This window comes from Ornithodoros turicata, unplaced genomic scaffold, assembly GCF_037126465.1.
Source record: "Ornithodoros turicata isolate Travis unplaced genomic scaffold, ASM3712646v1 Chromosome13, whole genome shotgun sequence".
NCBI lineage: Eukaryota > Metazoa > Arthropoda > Arachnida > Ixodida > Argasidae > Ornithodoros > Ornithodoros turicata.
This window is the reverse complement of record NW_026999307.1, coordinates 3397448-3409602: the sequence shown is the minus strand read 5'-3', so window position 1 is coordinate 3409602 and position 12155 is coordinate 3397448. Positions and strand designations below refer to the sequence as shown.

Here is a 12155-nt window from a genome sequence, read left to right as displayed (position 1 = left end):
TACATTTTGCTTTGACTATTCAGTATCCTGGCCCAAGTTGATAATGCGCCATAAAACACCAATCATATTATTATTATTATTACATATACCTTTTTTTAGCATTTTTTACTTGTCTGACCTCAGTTCATAAACCATCAACATTTGTAACAAAGGCAGTTTTTCTGCTCTTGCTCTTCTCGCAGCAGAATGAGTGTCCCTGTTACGAACACCGGCGGCTCGCGTCGTCAGGACTTTGCTTTTAAGTATCGACAGATTTCTACGCTGGTCCTTCAGTGTTCTTAACCTTGAGCTTGAGGTAACGAGAGGACGCACAAAAAAGTAGGCTCAAGGCCTGAGCCTCGTCCTGTCTGCTGCTTCACCAGCCTGCCTCAGCTCGCTTGACTGCTCACCCTTATTCCTTAACAAAGTTTGCTCACAACGTGCCACCGTAATGGGTCGGCGTCCGTTCTCCGCTCTTCCTGTACTCTTCATCGACGACAAAATTTCTTGCTGTTAACATCCGTATCAAAATGCACTGAACGGGGAAGCCAGGCCAGAACATGTGCCAGAAACTCACTATGTGGCGTGCAGAAGGGAAGCGGAAGCGATAACATTCGTCGGGCTGCGCCACTGTCCAATGTACGCTATCTACGAGAGCCTAAAAGCACCAGCCATTGGTTGCTTCGTGTAAGGAAAGAAAGTTGCAAGAGACACCCACTTACTCCTGTGTATATTGTGTCCACGGTCAATATATCAGCAAGCTCGTCGTAAAGTGTTACATCCGGTAAGGCCCTCTTATACGCTCTTCCGTTCTCTTTATATCGGTTCCGACTATGTGTGAAGCTCGGAATATTTTCTGTACATTGCTCGGTCCAAGCAGCAGGAATCATATCACGATTATTATGAGAGGCGTACCATTGCTGGTATTCTACTGCCAAAAAGATTGATCTGTTGATGGAGGGTAATGTAAGAATGAATATTTACTGTGGAAATGAAAACTCTGAAGGACGCCATAAAGAAGGAGATGGGAGGTAGAGAAAAAAACAAACCTACGACTCCTATGTCTGTTTTACAAAATTAACCGGTTATTACCTTGAGGGTATAACAAACAAATATATAAATAAAACCGTTCTAGGCCGCTTGTAAGTACAGTAATTGCACAAATTGTCTGGTTTCAAGTTTTGCTACCATTTATGATGACTGCACTTTCACAATATTCCCTTCTCACCATATACATAGCCTAAGTCATCGGCAAGATGAAGCTACGAGCAGTTGTCTTCGTATTTGGCAGTCTGCTAGGTAAGCACCAATTTCATACGTCATATCAATACAGGGCGTATATTGACGAGTAATCTGCATTCTTAACAGGCCTCGTGCTCTGGGCAAAATTAGTGTCGACAGTGATGAATTACCACATTCATTACCACGAAAGTAAACTGTTGTCAACGTTGTCGTTTATTGAGAGCTGGGAAATAGATATACATTTCTGCCACATCCAGGAACGAGCTGTCCAGAACACCTTTCCTGGTCACCCTTGAAGCATGTACTCTATCGTCAGTACCAAGAAAAGTGTTACAGCGCCCGCTAATACACTGTAATTAAACACCGGTTTGCAATGAAATGTAAGTAATACCAACATCTGGAACGCTTCCTTGCTAGAACAAGGTGCACATTTGTAGCTTCATTCTGACTAGCAAAATTCCCAGTTTCAGGCACTTCATTTGGATGTGTAGCAGGTTGAGACCGGACCGATATGCCTCTGCATAGCGTAATTTGATTATTCCCGAAATTACGCTGAGCGCACGGAAGCAAGTGTAATTATAAATTGTGACGTGTATATTGTTTCTCGCCTTTAGAGGTTCTTCTTTTTTTTTTTTTTTGCCAGTTCTTGCCTTACCCTAATGCTTTCACATGGGGAAGATTCGTTTCACAAAGAAAAAAAGAATTTAAGGGGCACTAAAGTGTAAAAACAACTTGCTCTCAAATCAAAGTACGTGTTTCAACTAGGGCAGTTCAAACAAAACTAGCTCGTACAACGCTACCGCTTAGAAGGAAAACGCAATGAAAATAGAGCCGTCTTTGCCGGCAACGAATGGGATGCCCAGGAGGCAAAGATTGGCGGCATCCAATGAGACAGTAGGAGAATAGCGCGCATACCTATCGTGGGCCCGTGGATTTGGAACGGGTCCGATCGTAGTGTTTCGTATATGCTCGGTGTGATCTGCGCTGCTGCGTTTTTCAACACCGATTCACTGCCCACAACACTTCTCGCGAATGTTCCACTGACAACATTTACTTTATGTCCTTCGAGCAGCGACGCCAGTCCACTTCGCAACGCGCACTATGTTTTTCACCGAGACTGCACGCGCAGCATGCACAAAAACACTGATGCACGAGCTGAAGCTTTCTTAATATTAATACTAACCCCCTCTCGGGCCATGGTAACTCTATTGCCTTTCGTTACGGCTTGTAACGGCGTGCTATAACAACAGGAGCCGAGTACTCCGTGCCTCCCCCCCCCCCGCTTTCCTTCTTTCTTTTTGTTTCGGTATCACCTTATTCTCTGCGTAGGGTCTCAGGGAATCGCTAAATTTTGACGAGGCTGGCTTCCCACGTGGGCATTGCTCATAATCATGACACTTCACGCACAGTTAATCCTGAGGTCGTCTTACATGCACATGCTGTCATTCTCTACAATAAACTGATAGTTTCTCTCCTACAGTAGATATTCGAACACTGCAACCAATTTGTCATTGTGCACTATTAACTTTCAGTGAAAGTAAATTAATTTTCAATGTACCGATTGCGACCGAAAACCTTTGCTTTAAATTCATGACAATGGTTTAAAAATTCAGTTTCGATTAACCGTCGGGAGCCGTCATTTTTCCTCTCTGTGGGAATAGAACCGGAAGCAACCACTCGAAAATGTCTGTTCCAGACGCTGATTTTAGAAAGATGAAACTATCTGTTCTCGAAGTGCTTGTTTATGCTGACGTTACTCATACAGTTCATTCGAAAATATTCTGCAGCGGTCGTATCTGCTGGGTGCAGGGAAGAGCACAGGTTTGCTGTGGCTTTCACGTGCGGTTACACGTTGAGAGAAGATCCTGACCATCGTGCCGTTGCCGAGCAGCTAGATGCAGTGGACCTGTCAGATCCGGCAAAAGCCAGGGCAGTCTGCTGGTATGAATGTCCTCCATACTCTAAAAACCATAAGATCGTGTCTATGGGGTATAATCGCAAACTAGTTACCTTTCTTCTATAAGTAGTTACTTTCAGAACCGTTACAAGTTTCCCCAGTAATTTTCGAAGGTGTTTGCACTTTCTTGCTCATGCCGTTGCCCCCTGTTATTCGTGGCTCGCAGAACTGTGAGTAGCTGAAACGGAATGGAGATGTGGGGCGAAGCGTTCGTCTTGTTGATAGTACATACGCAGCACTTGGGAACGCAGGAAGTATAGGCATGTTGAGGGAACACAGAGACAAGGACAAGCAATCACTGCCAACAGATGGTTTAAAGAAGACGGAAAAAGTACTGGACGTGGGTTGGGCGAAATGGCCGAAGATTTCAACTACCTTTTCCGTCTTCATTAAACCATCCGTTGCTACTGCGTGCCGGTCCTTGTCTTTGTGTTTCTTCAACGTGCACGTACTTGCCGCAGGGTAGAGCTGCGGATACTTTCGACTACGTGGGGTGACGCGCGCCTGAAATCCCCGACATACGGTGCTCGAAACAATGTTTGCCTCCCCCAAATTATCTACCGCCCTCGACCGAATTGAAACCACCATCTCGAGCTCAGCAAGCCAACTCTGTATTGACTGGGCTATCAAGGGTTCAGTTACTTTATTCGTGTAGTAGCTGTAACTCGGTTGCTTTTTCAATAATCTTTTTCCAATACTAGTCTGTACGGCGTGCTGGAAATTTGAACGTAATCTCCGAAAGGCCTCGACAAGTTTTCCCGCACAATGTCGGCTGTCACGTTTCGGACCCCACGAAAGATAAATTACGGCAATTGAGGCCTTACCGAAAATGGCGTATTGGTGAAGCGGTGTTCAATCTGGTCCTCCAAAGGATCACACTGTAGAATGACTGGTACGAAGTCGAAGGGCGCCGAGCGCAATTTGTTGCGCTGTTACTATTATTTTCGCACACATTAGTGTACTTGGCAACATTTTCCGCAACTGAACATCAATTCGACACTAATTTCAACATTTCGTCACGTTGTACCCGGCACTCATTCTCAGCTCTCCAACCAAGGAAGGGTATACCTGTACATTCGTGGAAAAAGTGCACTCCTGCCCCGCGATATATTGTCCAACTAGCGTATCATTCGCAAGCAGCTTGCCCGCAGCCCTGTGACAAGACACGCGTCTTCGGTAAACTTCTTTCCCGGACCGTTGGTACACGGTGCGGTACGTTCCTATGTGTTTGGGCGATGATACGCTCTGGCGTTCACCAGACCCCGGGGAATGAAAACATTCTGTGGTACAAGTGGACAGATCCCATCCGCAACGCATCGAAAAGAAAGAAAGAAAGAAAACAACAGAAAAACATTGACTGCAGCAAGTTTTAGTACATCAGAAGATGTTCACGATAACGGTACAGAAAACATAAGCCAACCGCCCTGTTTCCTTGAAGCGGGTGACATCACGTTGCTAAGGTTCGGTTTGATAACTTCCTGTATTGTATCGTTTTCCCAGAGTTATTCCGATGTACCGAAATTCGCTACTATATTCATTTTCTTTCACAGTTATCTGAAAGCAGCAGAGACGTGTCTGAAGGACGGCCTACAGGGAGAATGTTCATACGCTGCTGATGAACTACTCCAAGAGTGGCGAGTTCAGATGAAAGCCGGCGATCTGTCTTGCGTCGGCAAATGTTAAGGAGCGAAATGTACGAATATCCCACGGAACTACACCCGCGAAGGCATGTTGTACGAAATAAATCATCATAAATTATCATATTTGGCATGCTGCGGTTGTCACATTTATTCCAAACTAATCCATTTCACAATGCACACACCAATGCACAATGAACGCCCAGCGGTGCAGTCAGTCCAACGGGCACTTCGTCTCAGCACACGGCCAGAAATCCAATAACCTGAGAGTACTTAAGAGGGTTTCGACAGGTCATCCCACGTTATCCAGGATTTAGCGTAAAAGACGGTTCTGTGTGGGAGAGATTTACTGAACGAATTTCACGTGCACCCTTCTTTGCACCGATGTGAACCTGCATCGAAAGTTTCGCAGCGATGAGGGTAATAGAAGCTGAGATAATGGGCACCGCCAGTACTGAAACTCATGCGGCTCTGACATCACAGCCTTCGCCGCCGCCAGTGAGGCAGTGCAGGAGAAGACACGTGCTTACGCCTGCCAATGGGAATGCACGCAACTCTGAGCTCTGTGATGCTCGGGAGTATGTTCCAGGACTTGTATCTCGCTGAGTACGACACGTAGAAGAAGAATTCTTGTTTCCTCAGTATTCTGGCGTGCAGTACAATGCGTTCGTAATGTAATGAACCGCATCTGGATAATTCCATGCCAAACATCCCAGACACTGCGCTCGACCATCCCGAAGATTGCGATTGCACATGTAAGCTACCTGGCAAAAAAAAAAAAAAAAATCAAACAAAATAGCTTTGGCGCAAATTCAAACCAAACCCCTCTGAGCGAAGGCAAAGCATAATACTTTCGTACCATGACGATTGAAGGCTGAACTACGCTTTTTATGGAGAATTTATGCCCCGAGAAAACTACGGAAATTTTTCGAAAAACCGAGAAATTTTTTACAGAACTCTGCAATTTTTCATAGGTATTTAAACTATCTAGCGCTGTTGTGTAGGAGGAATAGAACGCATTAAAATATTTTGAGGCGCGCAGGCTTGGAATGGTACTAAAAAAAACATGAATTTCTGAAATATTGCTTTTTATAATATATTCAGCCGTCAATTGCATACTGAGGTGGTCCTGATAAAAATATGAGACAAATTCAGGTTTTTTCAATATGCCTCTTGAACATTTATTTTACAAAGTTCCGTTGACACACAATTTATTTCAGCAGCGGCAAAAAAAAAAAAAAAGAACTTGACGACCCCCGCGCTCATCTGGCATTGCCTGGCAAGGCTGCTTCACCACAAGACGCATCGCCGCCACTGCCGCCAAACGCACACGGGAGCTGCCCAAAAACCGATCTTCAGTTCTTCAGTAAAAAAAAAAAAGAAGAAGAAAACAACCTATATAAATTAACCTTCCAAGCTTCAGGTTTTCATGAGAAAGGCCCACTGCGGCGACACATTTCAGTAGGAGCACTGGGCCTAGGGCCTAACTTCTGTGACAACGGGCACTGGCGAGATATTGAATAACCATAATCTGTTCGAGCGATGTCGCACACAACGCTTCCTAGCGCCTACTCTACGGCGCCAAGCAACAAAAAGGTGACGTGGCATAGTGGTTAGGGTGGCCGCTTTTCACGCCGAGACTGGGAGGTGATGCGGGTTCGCCTCCCCGCCCCGCAGCGGCTGTGTTTTCCGGCAGACTTTCCAGACGAATGTCGGCATAGTTCCCCCTGAAGTCGGCCTAGGACGCATACTAACCCCCTCTGTCCCTCAGTCCTTCCTGCTGTCCTCTCTTCATCTATCTACGTCTGTACGGCGTTCGTAGCCACAGTTGCTTTGCGGTGCTAACTCGTTATTTAAAAAGAAATAATAGATGGTGTGAGGGATATGTTTATTGATGATAAAAAAAAGGAAGGGAAAGGTTAGTCACGATGGAGGCTTGCTGTTCCAAAAAGCAAAGAAACACAAACAACAATGAAGAAAAAGAAACATACAGAAATTTATGAAGAAACACAAATAAAACAGCTCCTTCACAGGTCTACAACTTCACTCTTTGGGCTACCAACAAATAACACAATAACAGACAATAACAGAAGGGAGTATTTAAAACTGTCCAAGTGACGTCATTGAACATAACGAGCCGACTCATGAGGGCGGTGTCGCCTCCGATCAAAGTGAGCTAGATGTAATAGGTACAGTCCTGTCGTCATCAAGGTACATCCCTGGCTCCAGTGCTCGTTGTGTGCTGCGCCACCGCAGAAGGCCGTTCTCATGAAACCCTGAAGCTTCGAAAGTTAATTTGTACATTCAACATCTTTTTGCAGGCAACGCAAATCGGTTTGGCCATCTGCCGTGTGCGTTTGGCAGCAGCGGCGGCGATGCGTCTTTGGGTGAAGCAGCCTTGCGGGGCAATGCCGGATAACTGCGGGGGTGGTCAAGTTAAAAAAATTTTCTTCGTTGCTAAAACAAAAAGTGTTTCTATGAAACTTTGTAAAATAAATGTTCAAGGGGCATGCTATCAAATGCAAATCGTCTCATATTTTTATCGGGACCACCTCAGTGTGCACTTGACGGCTGAATATGTGGTAAACAGCAATATTTCCGAAATTCATTATTTTTTATGTGTACTCTTCCAAGTCTGCGCGCCTCAAAATATTTTTAACACATTCTCTGCCTCCTACACAACAGCGCTAAACAGTTTAAATGGCTGTAAAAAATTGCAGAGTTCCTTAAAAAACTCCAAAAGTTCTCGACATTCTACAGTTTTCTCGGGGCATAAACTCTCGATAAAAAGTGTTGATCAACCTTCAACGGTGTTGGCACGAAAGTATCATGCTTTGCCTTCCCTCAGAAGAGATTCGGTTGGAATTTGCGCAACAGCTCTTTTGTTATAATCTTTCTTCTTTTTCTTCTTTTTTTTCACTAGATAGGTTAGGTTTCGAATCGCCATCTTCAGAAGGCTGCCACGTAGAAAAAAAAAGAAAGGAACATTTGCGGCAAAAATAATCCGGAAGAGCATTGACCGCATGGGAACAATCAACCACAATTTATCTGAAAGAAATCGGGGACGGTCGAGCACAATGTATCGGACGCTTGGCGTGGAATGACCCATCTATGGAAGTGTTCAAACCCCATTAAGACCATGGCTGGTTGACACAGCATATTTAAGAACACAGATGACGCTTAGGTATCTGGGATAAGAGATTTCTTGGTGGGCCTATCACTAGGTGTCACCATGATCAACGTTATTTCTTTTAGGATTTCCAGTCATATTTAATCCCGATACCGCGGAATTTAGTTCTTATACCGTGGAATTTAATCCTCATGACGCAACTTTTAATTCTTATGAGTAGTATGTAGGGGTTGGGAGAGAAAACCCATGAGAGTTAGAACCCTGTATGCCCTGAGTCCTGAGCCCTGAGTCCTGCGCGTATTTTTTCCCGCGCGGCGCGTGTGCGGAGGGTTGTCCGTGCGCTTACCGGCGGGGGAGGGCTGTGTGCCCGCTCACCCTCTCACATTTTTCAGCCTGGGCCGACTTCTTTCGTCATTTTTCAGCTTGGGCTGACTTGAATCGCAAATTTTTCCCCCTAAAACATGTGTGCAGTAAGCGGTTTACATGCAAAGGATAGCCATACACAAAAGTACAAGTGAAAATATATTTATTAAAGTCATTAGTGTCGGGAATTATGTTATGACTCTGTGTGAAGGAGAAAAACTTAGCCAAAAATTTGATGCAGAAGAAACACAATACAGGTAACAAAAGTTATACTTATTACAGGCATTGAAGGGGTATCATACATCATACACAATATTTCTTATTAGTGATAATCACGCAAGTTTTCAATTAAGCAGAAGGGGTAGCACATTTTCATCAAGGAAGATATTTTTAATCAATAGAACTACAATCAAAATTAAAAGTTTTATTGTAAAAAGTCTAACATTATTATACGTGAGCACAATAGCGGAGTTTTAATTACAAAGTTCTGACAGATGTACGTAACTTCAAGCACAACAGCTAATATTCCAATATGGCACAATTAATCAGATTCTTATGAAGTGATCGGTGGAGTTGGCGGAGGGCCTCTGTTCACCGTCGGGCATTTTTCAACCTGGGCCGACTTCTCTCACGATTTTTTTTCCAGCGCGCGGTAGGTGGTGCGCGGGTGATGGGCTGTCCGGGAGCTTACCAGCAGTCCGAAGGGCTGCGCGTGCCCTTATCGTTGTGCACCCTGGGCCCACTTCTTTGGCGATTTTTAGCCTGGGCTGACTTCGTTCGCATTTGTTTCAGGTGGCGCGTGGGCACTTTACATGCAAGTAGGCGGGTGAGGGGCTGTCCGAGTGCCTGCCAGCGAGCCGCGCGTCCCAGTATCGTTCAGTAGTTTTTCTACCTAGGCCGACTTCTTTGGCGATTTTTCCGTCTGGGCAGACTTCGTTCGCAATTTTTTCAAGCGGCGCGTGAGTGGTTTACATGCAAGTAGGGACATGTACACTGTCATCCCAGCCAGGCAATGATACCATCACACCTGGGATAACTTCTTTGGCAATTTTTCCTCCTGGGCTGACTTGTTTCATAATTTTTTCGCTACAACAGTGGTGCGGTAGGCAATTTACACGCAAGTAGGGGCATGCACACTGACAACATCTGGGCCGAATTCATTCACATGTTTTCACCCTGGGCCGACTTTTCCCGCTACAATAGCTGCGCGGTGGGCGGTTTACATGCAAAGGATAGCCATACACAAAAGTACAACATGAAATTTATTAAAGCCAAATAGTGGTAGGAATGTTGTGACGCTGCGTGAAGGAGAAAAACTATTAAAGAAGCAGAAGAAACGCAATACACATAATAAAGACTATGGGAAGCTAAGTTGAATATTCGAACATGACACAATTAATCAATTTCTTATGACGTGAATAGCACACACGCAAGGAAATAACGAGAAACACGACCAACAGCTAATAGAGAGCAAAACCAATGCATCATCCAAACAAGAGATACGCACAGAAAAATAATTGAAAAAGAATCTATCAAAACGAGAAACATGACGAATTTAATGCAGCAACGCAGAATAGCGGAGAAACACTTTGAACGGTGCATCATCCATACGTAAACAATAGATATATGCAAGGAAATAATGAGAAACAAGATCAACAGCTAATAGAGAGCCAAAACAATGCACAATCCAACACGCAAACAAGAGGTACACAAAGGATACATAATTGAAAAAGAATTAATCTATCAAAACGAGAAACATGCACGCACTTAACACTGAATAGCAGAGAAACACTCTAAACGGCGCATCTGCCAACGTGTAAACAACAGATACAAGCAGGAAAATAATATCGAAACAAACTATCACACAAGAAACATTACAAACTTAATAAATTGAAATGGAATTAATCTATCTTTTGAACTATCATAAAATCATCCTTGCGACCTAATCTAGTCGAACAATATACAATTTTCGTCCTACTCAGACACTATAAACATTACCTTGAAAGAGGTATCCAACACCTGCAGTACAGCCAATCTTTGCTACTTGAGCCTGGTGGAGGTCACTCTCTCTCTCTCTCTATTTCCCTCTATACAGCCCAGAGCGAAAAAAACCAAACGTCCTTTGTCAATCTATGGGGTGGGGAACTCTCTCTCTCTCTCTCTCTTTCACATTCTTTCCTACAAAGGGCAATATTCTTAGGACTGGTGTACAGGGGCGAAGTTTTTTATTGATCAACTATCACAAATAGACATCGGAATTATGCGATTCTCGAAAAGACAATAAGAATTCTATCAACAAACAAACAATAGCATGCAAAAAAAATCTAAGAATAACTTTTATGTGAGTGCAAACTGGTTTTAGAGAAACATTATCTAAGCAAACAAGAAATATTATCGGCGCAAACAATACTCAATCAAAACTAGAAACGTTGCATTTAATGTATTTCAAATCAGACACAACTATTATGCATACATTATTCTCAACTCACAAAATATCAATCGAGTGAATATATGAAGCAAAGAGAGAAAGTCAAATTTATTCAATAATAGAAACAATACTCATTCGAAAACGAGAATCAAATTTAATTACATCATTTTATGATCGTTTGCAATAGTAATTTCTACACACAGAAGCCACAAACAAACAACCAATCTGAAATGCAAATTAATGTAAAAGTTTGCTACAGCAAAAATCAAAGCACCACAACATAAAAATACTTTCCCAACTAGTAGAATATTTTTATTAATATCAATCCAGCGATCATCTGACGCAAACTCAAAGCAGTACTTAATTTAGGAAAACACTTTCTGAACAAGCAGGGCGATACATCACAGGAACACGTCTTTTTCATTCAGAACCCACAAGCAAAAAAAAATGAGAGAGGGTAGCTGAGCTCCCATACACTTTCGCCAAGGTTACGCCTGCAGGGAGTAGGGGGATCCTACAATGGTCTTGGTGAAAGTGAAAGGTGAAAGTCATAAACTGACTCAAACAACTCAAGTCGGGAATTGAGGATTCTAGCGCGTTTAAAGCTCGCGTTTTTCTTACTCATCACATCTTTTTTGTAAATTGACTTTCATAATTCTCACGACAGGTGGATATTAATAACATACTAAACAAAATAACATAATAAATTTTTAATAAATAAAATGAGCACCGATATGATTTAATTAAGTGTAGAGGCACGCTACAAAACAGAACAGACAATTGCTGTACATTGAAGAGGGGGACGGATTTTGTACTTGTTACCATAAGTCATGGGAAGATGTGATAAAAAAATGCTTCAAAATGGAGGAGCCTCGAAACGATTCAATTATCGCTGCATTTCAATACGTCCTAGACATGGTCGTATTTGGAGATACGGAGCAAATTATGGAATTCAAGGTGCAAGAACTTGTATGCCGAATCTACAATAGTTGCACAATAGTTGCAATATTTGCACGTCAACATCGTGCAATCGGACAGCATCGGACAACAATCGGAAGGACCACTGGGATTGATGGCTGAGCTTTTGAGGTTTGCTAACGAATAATTGAAATACACTAGACCAAATGTCATTGTAATCATCGCAATGGGCATTGCATTAATCAAGAAAGCAATCAGATCAAATTATCGTATACAAGCAGTCTATATCGCGCGATTCAGTGCGGATTTGTTGAAATTACACCTAACGGTTGAAATGGAAAATACATAAAAAATCTTATCACGTGATATGTTCCACTAGAGCCTTTACACATTTATTTTATTCCACCAGTTCTTGCAATGATGTCGAATGAACAGAAGTTCAATATTGTCGTGCAAGGTCTTATGTATCATCGCTTATTGAAACTCAACAAACATATCAAT

General features: G+C 43.1%; 1 protein-coding gene across 2 annotated transcripts; it reads left to right on the top strand.

Moving 5' to 3' along the window:
- Window positions 1-597: 597 nt before the first annotated feature.
- LOC135372126 (uncharacterized) lies at window positions 598-4941 on the top strand. Of its 2 annotated transcripts, XM_064605825.1 has the most exons (4): window positions 598-763; window positions 1219-1278; window positions 3009-3162; window positions 4729-4941. In XM_064605825.1, the coding sequence occupies exons 2-4, from the start codon at window positions 1236-1238 to the stop codon at window positions 4859-4861; spliced, it is 330 nt and encodes a 109-aa protein (XP_064461895.1). In that variant the 5' UTR covers window positions 598-763; window positions 1219-1235; the 3' UTR covers window positions 4862-4941. The 2 variants fall into 2 exon arrangements, with proteins under 2 accessions (XP_064461895.1, XP_064461894.1); XM_064605824.1 differs by lacking the exon at window positions 598-763 and having other exon boundaries at window positions 1184-1278.
- Window positions 4942-12155: the final 7214 nt, after the last annotated feature.

What these genes read in the sequence shown, in the direction of transcription:
- LOC135372126 (XM_064605825.1), top strand. Translation starts at nt 1,236, where the DNA reads ATGAAGCTACGAGCAGTTGTCTTCGTATTTGGCAGTCTGCTAG. An exon ending in CGTATTTGGCAGTCTGCTAG is followed by an intron (nt 1,279 to 3,008) that starts GTAAGCACCAAT and finishes AATATTCTGCAG; the next exon opens with CGGTCGTATCTGCTGGGTGC. An exon ending in AAAGCCAGGGCAGTCTGCTG is followed by an intron (nt 3,163 to 4,728) that starts GTATGAATGTCC and finishes TTTCTTTCACAG; the next exon opens with TTATCTGAAAGCAGCAGAGA.